This window comes from Gavialis gangeticus, unplaced genomic scaffold, assembly GCF_001723915.1.
Source record: "Gavialis gangeticus isolate Ggan-Ray unplaced genomic scaffold, GavGan_comp1, whole genome shotgun sequence".
Lineage (NCBI taxonomy): Eukaryota > Metazoa > Chordata > Crocodylia > Gavialidae > Gavialis > Gavialis gangeticus.
The window spans coordinates 13620259-13632910 of record NW_017729011.1 but is presented as its reverse complement, the minus strand read 5'-3'; the positions used below and the strand labels follow the sequence as shown (position 1 = coordinate 13632910).

Genomic DNA, 12652 nt, shown 5'->3' with positions numbered 1-12652 from the left:
CTTTCCCCCCCAACCCCCCCTTTTTTTTTTTTTTTTTTTTTAAATTTTCTTGCTGTACAGCACCCTGTAATGCAAGCAGCTGGGCTGGCATTTGAAGGACCAGCTGTGAAACAGAGAGCAAATGTATTTGCATCAATGGTAGATTTTTCTCTTCCTAGCTCGTGGGTGGAGGTAGCATCTCATTATTAATGCCTTGTCTAGTGCAACAAAGTTGGCACTAAAAAAACAGATATAATCCCTTTCAGAAACTATCTCCACCCATGGAATAAAAAATTCCTTCTTCCCTAAGGAGAAAAAGGTCTCTCTTTAAGAGCCCCGTCAAGGATCTGATTTGGATTTCAGAATTGGAATATCTGTAAGAGAACTGGAGCCAGGTCTATATCAAATCCAAATCGGGTCCTAATGCTAGGTGCAGAAGGTCATTGGAGAGCATTGTGCAGGCTGAGAGAATGAATCTCTTTTGTGCCCCTAGACAGAAAGTCAGGGAGTGGGGAGAGAAGCGTTTTAATTCTTTCCTCTTCCTTTTCAGCTCCTTTTCTCTCCCTCCTAAAAAATAAAAATCAAGTGTAAAAGTTTCCTTTGGAAATGGCAGATCCAGAACACTCAGGAATTGGATTGCTCCTCAGGACTGCGAAAGCACCATGGTTGGAAGAGGGAGACTGTGACTATAAATACAAGTCCTGAGCTAATGTCTGCACTAAGCATTGCAATGTTTTATCTATAAAGGCTAGTGAATAGCTCTTAAGCTAAATATACATCTAGCCCATTATTGCTGTGTCCTATTAAATATAATCTTCATTGTTTAGAGTGAGCTCAGGGGAGTTTAAAATGTGTGTTCCTGCACATTAACCTGTGATTACCACTGTCTGAGGTTAATTGTAGTGAGGACAAAAAAAGCTTATGTATTCGAAGGCTGGCTGGTATGCGAACGTGTTTACCTGCCGCATTCCTCTTTAAATAGCACTAAAATGACAGGGAAGAGCATATGAAAACAACTGCATTTGCTTTCCTATCCAAACACTTCCTGATGATTACAGGGCATTAAACATAAAGGGCTGCGATTTCAAAAGGAAATTACACTTCACTGAAAGATTTGCTCATCTGTGACAAGGTTTATATCCATGCTATCTCTAGCTACAATGCCTTGCTTTCTGTGGGGACTGGAGGTGGTCTGACAAGCTGATCTGGCCAGGCTGGAGGAGGCTGCTGTGTGCTGCCTCTTTGGAAGGAAGGGCTTCGGGCTGGATCCCTGAACTGGGAATTCAGTAAATTTAGGTCCAGTTCCTAGCTCTGTCTCCATGACCTTGGGTGAGTCTCTTAATCCCTCAGTACCTCACTTTGTCAACCCTTATGTTCAGCTACAGCTGTTCAGGTCTCTGTACAGTTTGTCTCAGGAGAATCATACCATTTTGCTAAAATAAATTTGCAAGGCACCCATTGCCTGCCTCCAACCACCAAAAACCACGTGACATTCATGGGTTCTTAGGCACCAAAAGAGAAGCCGTTTAAGCTAAGGTCTTGCCACCATTTTGTAAAACTGCTGTTCAGCAAAAATAAAATGTGTTCCATGTGAAGAGGATGAAAACTGCATCTCTCTTGGACAAAACCACAGCATTTTTGGTGTCCCATGTCTGAGCAGCTGGTTGCAGCTGGGCACAGGCAAAAGGTTTTTGTGGGTGTCCTGAGGCCAGAGCATCCAAATCTGCAGAGAAAAGATGCCCTTCTCATGCATTTGCATCGCGGAGGTGTGCTTATGGTGCAAACTGTACCATGCAAAACCATGTCCTTTTGGTAGTGGCTCCAGCTCAGACTGCAGGGGAAGGAAAAATGTCTTGTGGTAGAGGGAAAATGCTGTCTCTCTGGAACTTCTTACACAGCACTTGCAGATGAATGGAGTGCCGGTCCATCCAAGCCACAACGTGCAGCTCTTTCCCATCAGTCCCACAAAAGGAGAGTGCCATTTCCTTCTTGCTTACACTAGTTTTCAAGGCTTTGCCATTTTCTTGTAGCTTAACCAGGCTCCCAGCCTGCAGCCAAATACCATATTTTCACTGGAGCGATCCCAGCAGGGAATTGAGATTGAAAATTGTTTTGTCCAAATATTTCTCCAACAGCTTTTAAGTTTTTTCTTAATTTAGAAGTCTAATAAATTCCAGGCAGTACCAAAATGCCTGCCAGGCTAGCACTGCTGTGGTTTCATTTTAGTTATTTATTTATGTTTTGTTTTGTTTTTTTTTGTGCAGTGCACCACAGGAAAATCTCATCATCCACCTTACTTGTAGACTTGAAGAAACAGCATTCCCCTTTCTCCCCCACCAACCCTATCCATGAACGAGCTTCAGGAGTCTGTTTGCCAAGATCAGGTGTGGGGGCTACGCAACTGGGTTTGGGAATGTTTGTTTAATCTCCGATTCCTTCTCCACGTTTTGCACCACAGGCCTATGCTCTCCTGACACTGCATTTTGCTGATCAAAACCGCAAGGTTTTGTTTTATGAGCTGTTATGCTAAGAAAACGATGTTCTTTATGCTTAATTCATAAGGACTAGTTTGTGACAGTGGAGATGGGATAAGTCTTGATCACTGCACTCTTTGGCTCAATACCCAAGACTGAACAAGTATCATCACCCCTGCAGATGGTTTACAACCCCAGCTCCTCTTTTCATGACTGCCTGGTGATGGGATGGATCGGCCCAGCACCCCATGCTGCGTATTTCATGCAGGTGGAAGGTATCCATTTGCCAGCCCTGGAGACTGAAGGCCCCTGCATAGCAGAAGCTCTTCCAAGTGGCTTTAGTCCCTGATCTCAGTGGGGGTTTGTTGGTAGGGGCTTATGGTGTGGCACTTACTTTGAGGGGAGCTTTCTCTATGGCCCAGTCACTCCTGAGCTAACCAGGAAAAGTGGAGAGTTTGGTGTTCAGCTTTGTAATGGTGATACTTGCTCACTGCAAATAGCACTGAAGCCCACTAACCCCATAAGCCATCAAGTAGCTTTTCACCATTCACAAGGGAATTGCTTGAACCCAGCAGAGGAAAAGTATGATCCTTTCTCTGAAACATTTAGCAAGGCCTCTAATCTATCAGACCGTAAAAATATGACAACTGGGAGTCCCCTGCTGAGGGGCTGTTCTTAAGCATCCCCATGATGGGGATCCATTGTCCTCCAAAAGCCCTTTTCCACTCCTCCATCTATTGCATTAGGCTGGTACTTTGCAGTAGGGTAAAGAAACAAAACAACACTAAACTGAAATGCTTAAAAGATAAAAGCTCCCCCACAAAAGAGAGGAGCAGAGTTGTGGAATTCGCCACCACCAGAAGTGTGAGCACACTTAGTAACGTGAATGTGGCTGATGCAGGGATGTGAGGTTGCACACGCTGTTGCAGACACAAAGGACAGAACATGGCAGTGAGGAATCTCACACGTTAGCCCTTGACATCAGTCTTGGGGACAAGCCCATTACTGGAGACATTAGGGCTACTGATGCACAATACAGAAGCAAACAAAGCAGACCCGTGTTAATTTTGAGCTCCATTCACAATGAAAGAGAGAAAGAAAAGCTTTTCCAAACCAATAAGGGTTTGTCTTGCCCAAGAAACATGATCAAGCTGAGGTTAGGCTCCATTAACATGTGCGTGATAGGCAATATCTAAACTCAACCCTTCCTTAGCATGTATGCACAGAAATGCCTTGTAGGTTAATTCACCTCCTGCCTTGGGTAGAACGATCTGAGATACTGAGATAAAGGATATAAGCCTGCATATATACAGCCTGGGGAAACACTGTGCTTACAGCAGCATATTCTAGCAGATGGGGAGCTAGTCTTTGGAGACCTGGGTTCAATTCCTCTCCCTACCATAAACTTCCTGTGTAACTTTGAACAAGTCACTGGGTCTCTCTGTCTCTGTTTCCCCACCTGAAGTGGTGATAATAGGACTGCTCCATCTCATGGGAATGGCATTAGAAGATTGTGGGTGCTTTGATAACATGGTTATGGGGGCAATGTGTAAGTAGCTGAGATAAAGTTTAGATTGGACTTAGCGTGTCTTAACTAAACCTGGCTTAAACCAAGGCATTCTTCCTTCAAGACAAAGAGTAAGAAGCCAGAAAGGCAGAGGATCACAGTGCCTAGAAAAGTAGAATGGGAGGCAGGGCTCTCTTCCCTGCTCTGACATGGGCTTACTCATCTCTGTGCCTCCCTTCATCCACTCGTAAAATGGGGATATCAACTTGCTCTCCCATCCCTGCATGCCGAGGCATAATTAAATCTTTAAAGTACACTGAAATCTTTCAAGCAGAGATGTTTGAGAAGGACCATTCTTATTTACTGGCAATCATTTTAATTCACTAATAAAGAAAATACTCTTACCTTCCGACCAGGTGGTCCAGGCAAACCAGTCAAGCCGGGCAAGCCCATGTCTCCCTATAAGAGATCAGTGTGTCTCATTAATTTTCAGCAGCTCTTATTGGCATCTCCCATATGGTCTTACCAAATGTCTTTGGCATAGAATTCCTCAGAAATACACTGGAAAATGATTCGTAGTTCCAGAGATTAAAAGCAGACTGTAAATACACACGCTCTACTAATTAGATCATAGAAACAATGGGATCACTGAATGAATGGATGCCTCTAGCCAGGACATCACAACTTCCCTTTGCAATGGTCTCCTTCACTCGCACTATTTGCATTTTGACAGGAGTTGGAATGGCAAAGGAAGGACAGAATCATACTTTTCAAATGAATCAATGGATGTCCACTGCCAAATCTAGTAATCAGGCTCATTTACTGTTGCTGCTGCTGCAGCTACTACTACTCCAGTGACTGCATTCAAATAGGTCTGACAAAGCTATTTTATTTATGTATACAGTGCTGATCAATCCCTTCCTGGCTGCTTGAATGGACGTTGTTTTGGTTTCCAGTCTTGGGATAGGATCACATTTAGCCCCAGTTGGCGTATTGGAAACATCTTAAGAACGGACTGTCCTTTGTTGCTAGCCATTTACATACCACATCCGGTCCCTAACTTTAAAAAATGTCTGGCTTCCTTTCATCATCCTTAAAGAACCCTTAGGATTCCCCACATGCAGGCACTGTGTCTGATTATTTAACATGCATTTGGAGGAAGAATTAGGCATCACTCCAAACTCCAGCTGGAAGTTCCTTGTTTCTATTAATACTAACAGAAACAAGGCCTTGTTAACAAAGACTGAGGATAATCTGGGTCTTACCCACTCTTACAGTGAGCATGTTTTGGGAGAAAACTGTTATTGAGCTTTCTGGTACATCTTTTCCATGTGATGCCAATTCTGATGCATCAGAAAGCTTTGTGTGGTTCAAAAAAATCACCGTGTGTAGTTTAAATGAAAGACTCAGTTCAAAACAGTCTCAATGCTCTCTAGGGTCATCATCCTTGTTGCATCCTTGCTTAATGTACTGCATCAAGACACCAGGCTTCAAATTAATTAACTGAAACCCTTCATAGCTGATACTTTCTATTAACTGCTCATTAATAGTAAGGCTCACAATGTGAGTGAAGGAAAAGGTTTATTTGCATTGGGAATAAGTTATGAAGGAAAGAAAAAGTGAGTTGGCACAAAGAAAAGGGCAAATCAGTATAGATAATAGGGAAGCCTGATCATTCCTCTATTAACTTCAACATTTATATGAGCCTCTATTACCAGGCATCAATAAAAAACCAATCAACTGTGAAACAGCACAACATTCAGCTTTTAATTTATTGAAATGAACTAGCAATAGAGCCTCTTGATCCTTACACAAGAGCTAAATAATCAGGCCTTGCTAACTGGCCTTGCATGGATTTCATTGATTCTAATCAAGCTTGGTGCAAAACTTCTGATTATTTATTGCACAGTAGGGTTGGCATATGCTAATTGGGGGAGTTTTCTCTTCCTTAACTGAGACAGCAAGATGGCTGTGAAGTTAAGACACTGGCCTCCAAAGATTTCACTTCGTCACTTGGCTCTGCTGCAGACTTTCTGTATGAAGTAGGAAGTAAATCAATTCCTCAGGTCCCCCACTTATGAAGGGGGAAAATGTTTCCTTTAAACCCAAAGCTTTTTCTGCTTAGACTGCTCACTCCTTGAGTTCAGGGATTGGATAATATGGATATGTCTATATTACAATCAAGCTGTGACTGTTGCTTGCACAAATATACCTGAGCTCAGGTGCCAATCATGGGGAGCATGGAGCTCAGCATGGGCTACAAAACTCATCTAGAAAGTGTAAATCCTCATTCAGCGAGCCATTCCTGCTGCCGTCAGTACACAACCCAGTGAGCTAATAGCTCGCTCGGGTACCCCTACAGGTGCTTTTGTCACATCTTCCTAAATACCCCCTATTCATATCTACGGCATGGAGCACATGCTGATTCTCATCTGGTGGGCTAATTCTCATCTGTTAAATAAATAGTACTGCTTACCTTCTGTCCATTGCGAGCTTTTCCGGGTGACAGCCCAGGATCACCTTTTTGACCCTAAAACAAAGAATCAAAGTTCATGACCTAGTTCAGAGAGAACACTCCTCATTTCGTGCGCAGGGTCTTGGTTGACATTAGCCTTGGAATTCAAAAGGAGTTTTATTTCCCCATTTCATCCCCACCTCCCAAACATTTTAACATTCATGTTTTCTGGATCTGTTTTACTAGGACAGAACTAAGGCCGTTTTTGGAACTGTTTGTAGCTGCTATAGCAATAAAGATTTTAAACTAAGTTTGACTGCATAAATTGACTAAAGAGAGTATATTTGAAAGAAAGGAATACCACAACTTTAGTTATTTACTATATAGTTGTGATTTCTCTCCCCCGTTCCCCTGCACACACACACACACACACAAATTACTATCACAACAAAACAGCTAAGACCATTGCTACTGCTATTACTAAGCAGGCCTATTCTGCAGCTTACTAGATGCTGCTCCTTGTTTTAACTTTTGGATGCACTTGAAACCAGAGGGAAAAGTTACAGTAACTAGAAGTTAGAAGCAAGAAGAACAGTGGCAAGGCTTTTAGGCTGGCAGAAGAAAGAGGCACAGTGTGTTAAGTAGCCATATTCTTTATTTCCCCTTTCCACAGCTGAGATTTGAGTTCCATATTTTCTTCTTCTACAGAGGAACCTGAATTCAAGACCATGGGTGAAAGGAGGTGGTGGGGAGGGAAACTCAGGAACTGAGGGCGCCTATATACACACATATGTGTACACGCACATGCATGCGTGCAGTGAGGCAGCTCCAACATGCTGTAATTACAGCGCATTGGAGCAAGCTCAATTTATCATGTCTGCTAGAGCATGGTAAACTGCCATACTCCAGTAGACTCCAGCATCTTGCCTATCAGCATCCCTGCGCTGAAAAATGGCAGTGGGGGCGATTTAATTAAAGCTCATTCGACAAGCTTCAGTTAAAGCACCCCTGCCGCCACTTTTCAGCACAGGGACGCTGATACACGAGATGCTGCAGGTGCTTTAATTAAAGCAGCTCTCAGAGCCGCTTTAATTAAAGCGCTTCTCCCCACTCCCGGAGCATAAATGTTCTGAGTGGCCAAAATGAATCGATTCCTTTAGAAACTCCAGCCTGAAACTTAACAGGTGACACCAGAACACAACAGAGGGGAAGACTGAGCGGAGGAAGAGGGTGAAGACCTGCAGAACACCCAATTATTCCAGCATTTGGGATCTCGGATTCAGTCAATGCAAAACATCTTAGATCTGTGTAGTATCCCCTGTGCTGCAGCCAAGGGTAAAACACACAAGTATCCCAACACTATGCACTTGCCACTTGTTCTCTCTGGGACAAACAACCTACAAATCCTGTGCACTTCAACTTACCCATGGGAACTGATTACCTACCCAGGCACAGGACAGTTGGGAGGGTTAATGACTGTTTGTCAAGTGTTTTGAGGGTCCTTGGCTGGAAGGTGCTATCACAGAATCTAAAATATGAGTCCCCTTATTATTTATTCACTAGCCTTTCTCATTAGTAGCACAAAGATCTAGTTACAGCTGGATGATCAAATCTGCCAGCGGTTCACTGTGACTACATTTGTATTTGGCACTTATCCTCAAATTTCCACAGAATAGAAATCGCCCATTCTCTCTCTTTCTCTCTGTCCCCACCATCCAACACAAGCGGAGAGGTTTGGTGAGCAAGAGACTTCTTGGATATGGACTGTAGAGAGCACTGCTGATTCGATGCAGATGTACAAATTCTGAATGAAGACTGCTGGGTTTGCTAAACAGTAAATGAAGTCATGCAGATCATCTTGCTTTGCATTTAGCTGTTATCAGAGCTGTAGTGCCAATCTGTGACATCCTTCATTTCAGGCCTTAGAGCGACTTGTGTGCTCCATGACTGCAGAGAGCAGGGTAATATGGTCCCTGTTCCTTCTGAACTAGAGGGAATATTTTATTTTGTAAAGGTAGGACCCTACCCCGACAGGCAGATGTTTACCCTTCCCTTCCCAGACACATCTGCTTCCTTTGGTGACTTAGAAGCATGCAAAGTAAGTGTTGTGCTTCCAAAGCACTGTCTCTCGAGGATCTCAAAGCACTTGACGAAGATTATGTCTCATCATTTCTGTTTGGTGAGCACTACTGTATTTGTTAAAGAAGTGGGTAAGCTGAGGCACAGAAAAATGAACTTAACCAAGATCTGTGGCAGCACCAGAAATAAAAGGCAGGAGTACCGATGCCGTTTCTTGCTTTAACTTAGACCCCTGGCAGATGTTACACTTAAGACGTGATTAACTACTTAATCACATCTTAATGACCTGGCCACAGGTTTATGCAATCTATGACCTGATAAAATGGGGAATAAGCTACAAAACTCTTCCACAAAATTTATGTATTAATTTTGTGGCTGGTTTCCATTGTGCCTTAAATTGAACGTGTAACCAGTATGCAGGGACTGCCAATCAGCTGACTGGTGGCCCTACCCCATGGGAGTCTTGAACCAGTTCAGGTGCAGTCCTGAGGCTTGGAAAGCCAATTAGCTGATTGGGGGTCCCAGCTGTGGGATCATGCTGGAGTCTTCACCTGGCTCCAGCGCAGTCCCACGGCTGAGATCAGCTGATTGGTGGTTCCAGCCATGGGACTGCATCAGAGCAGTTGAAGAGTCTGGTGTGGTCCCAGGGCTGGGACCAGCAATTGGCTGATGTGTCGTATCAGCCCTGGGACTGCACTAGAGCTGGTTCAAGACTCCTGGGTGGTCCCAGGGCTGGGACAGCCAGTTGGTTGTTTGAGGGTCTCAGCCCTAAAAAATTGCACTGGGATCTTGAACTGGTTCTGGTGCAGTCGTGAGGTTGGCAACACCAGTCAGCAGACTGCAAGTCCCAGCTCCAAGATCGTACAGGTTCACCAGGAACCCAGCTTTCTACTTGGTGGTACAGGGGGAGCCTGCATGATCATGATCCCGGACTCCCCCTGCACCAGCAAGTATAGCACAATTTGAACCTGATGCCCAATTCCAAAATTGTGCACCCGGCCATGCACGTGTGGCAGAGGCACAATTGTTGGTATGGATGATCAGATCCTATCATACCTTTACATGAACATCCGTCAATGGTCTAGCAGATCACACTACCTCCCATTTTACACGAAGAAAGGTCTTTCCGTTTATAAAAACTGCACAACTAAAATATACCAGCCTAACAATCCCAGTACTAGCAATGTTTAAAACATCAAAGTTCCTGGAGCCAAATCATGCTCCCAAAGGAAATTGGTACTCTCAGAATAGAGGATTTATTCAGAACAGCCACCTAAGGAAAACAGTTTAACATTTCAACCCAAAGCCTCCAGATGAGAGATATAACCCTCACTCCTTCAACCGCTTTTATGCAGCTTTTAAAAAATGCATTAGCCGATGGCGAAACTTTCTCCCCTCTCCCACCTCAGTTCTGAATATTTTTAGAATATCCTCAAAGCTATGTCAAGTCTGATCATCCATACCAAGCATTTCTCTGCCCACCCCCTGCAACCTCCCAATCATACAATGAGTCAAGACCTTGGTCTTAGCACAACAGCTGTCCAAAACAAATGAAAAGGTTATCAAATACAATCATAACCTTCATTAACTAGACTTGAAGTTACCGTGGTTGCCAAAGACAACACAAGAAATCTGAAGTGGCAAGAGTACCATTTAAACAGTTATATATTATAAATAGCAGAGGAAAAATGAGGTGGGCCACATTCTCTAGTGATGCAAATGGGTGGGACTCACTGAAATCAGTGGGGCTACGCCCACTTGCACAACAAAAAATTTGGCACTATAAATACATATACTGTACTGTTTAAAAGAGCAACTTTCTACGTAAGGCTTATTAAACTACTAAGAGTCACCATCGCGATGAAAATAAGGTGGAATTCGTAATATGGGGAAAATCAAAATGTAGACTAGTTTGACAACATAACATGAGAGCTCTGTGATGCAATAAAATATTACAAATACAAACACATGCATGCGCCTGCACACAAATCTTGGTCTGATACAATTAAGCATCAGATTCCTTATGTACAACTGACTGCTGAGCCCCATCTGCACCCTGTTAATTCAGTTGAAAATGAGCAGGGTCTTGGTTTATATTCTCAGTGTCACTGGCTTTGTGTTAGTCATCGTTTCCAGGCTCTATCTGTTTGGGAAAATTTGGTTTCATTTGTTGGATGGCTTGTTTTTTCCAAGCTATTATTATTACAAAGTGCTGTCTAGGAAGACCTCATCTAGCAGCTCTTTGACTCTCTTATGTCTCAGTAGAAAAAGCTACAGACAGGACTGCTTAGTTTACCTATTCATCAAAGGATTGTTAGAGGCACTGAACTCCTAGAGCTCATGTTAACTCCATTCACTGAGGTGCAGCAACTTGGGAAAAGTCAGGCCCTTGATACGAAGTCTCATCTGTCGAGACTAGAAGTGAGAGGGAGTGGTAGAAAATCTAATCTGCTTCCCTGCTACACAAGTCTGAAAAGTTGGGCTTTGAACACCAGCTACGTTCATGGGAGGTAGAAGAGAAGAGAAGGCTACAGTTCTCAGTATGTACCTGCCAAGAGGAGGTAGCGACATCTAGTCGGTGCTTTGGAAGAACTTGCAAACACCTCTCTTCCGCTGCTGGGTGAGATTCATCCTTAGCCTAAGACTTAGCTGCAGCTTTCATATGACAAAGCCAAACTGAGTTATCTCACTGTTTTGAAGGTCATTGTGATGAACTGGTCATGGTGTCAGCACAGAGGCTCCCTCCCTTCCTTGCCTGGTTCTTTTCAAACCATCATTGAGAAGGTAGGCAGATATAGCTAACCAGGCAGCACAGAGATCCTAGCTAGTGCAGAATGCAGAAGCCCTGTTCCTACTGGAGTCATCCTTATGGCACTATGTTCCACAGCAGTCTCCACCTATTTCTGGATACAAGTCATGATGCTAGCTATAAACTATGGGTGGGTGCTGGCGTCTTTGAAACAACCTCACTCTGACTGCAGCTTCAAGCAATGGAGATGAGCTGGGATGTTTCAACCACTGGAGAACCATGATCAAGACTGGTATCAGCTGCCAGGTCCCCAGATTTGAATTCTACAGAGGTGAAGGCAGAGTGGTCTCAGTGCGTGTGTGTGGCAGCAGGGGAGAGATGGGACAGGATGGCAGGTAGCAGGGACGCACATGAAAGCTCCTTCTCCGCACTGGAGCGACAAACCACAAGATGCATCAGAGCATGCTGCAAAGCACAGCCTGCCTTGCAGGAGATGTGCTTTTCTCCTGGCTTGGGAGGGGAAGGGAGATCTTGTCCTCCAAGTGTTCAATTGTATTTTATCTCCTCTAAAACTCTGCTCCATCTCAGCAGGGAAAAACCCACTGTAACTAGAATGTGTCTCTGCTCCAGACTCATTTATCAGTCCATCAAATATTTATGCCTCAAGCCCACCTGTCCAGCATGATGTAGGAGAAAGAGCTGCAAGAAATTTTTATTTCTATCAGGGGGCCAAATCAATGCAGCTGGAGAGGAGAAAGCTCGGAAATGTTAGTGCCAGTGATAATTTTTGATGATGTGCAGGGCAGAGGTCGGGGGGAGGGGGTTGGGGGAACCTCCAACCCCAAACCCAGCTTGAGTCTGCAGATTGGACAAGGCTGAATTTGCAAGGACTATGATGAAAAGATCTTGATTTGATGTGTAAAACTCCACATGTGTGATCTGGAAGTCATTGACAGGGAATAAATGTAGAACACTAAAATGTAGAGTTTTTACAGCCTCACTTTTCAGGCCATATAACTACACTTTTAAATTTAAAACAGCTGCTGTTTGCCAGCACGTCTCTAATGCCTACTTCTTAATCACGGATGGGCAGAATGCCAGGTCTCTTGAATTTTTTTTCCCAGTGCATCAGTTAATGTTTGTAACATTTCTGCCTACTGAAGAGCAGGGATCTGGGTTTTCCATTTCCCACAGAAAAACGGAATAAAATGTAGATTTCCCCCTTTACTAAAGGAAAATGTGGATTTCTCATTTTAGCAGAAAAACCCGCGGATTTTGCAGTTTGGCAACAAGCGTCTGGAGGCTGGCAGAGCTGCAGCTCGTGGGGAGGGAGCGGGAAGAGGGCAGGCAGGGGGCTTCATGTGCATGCATATGCACATGGCCACCAGGCAGCCTGGAGAGCAGCTCCC

The 12652-nt window shown here is 44.0% G+C and overlaps 1 protein-coding gene across 1 annotated transcript in view; it reads right to left on the bottom strand.

Annotated features, from left to right (window-relative positions):
• Positions 1-12652, bottom strand: part of COL27A1 (collagen type XXVII alpha 1 chain) — a 293868-nt gene that overhangs the window by 216179 nt on the left and 65037 nt on the right. The window contains exons 6-7 of the mRNA XM_019510527.1: positions 6437-6490; positions 4366-4419 (exon numbers count right to left, since the gene is read on the bottom strand). Of these exons, the coding sequence (XP_019366072.1) occupies positions 4366-4419; positions 6437-6490 (108 nt within the window). The remainder of the gene's footprint in view (positions 1-4365; positions 4420-6436; positions 6491-12652) is intronic.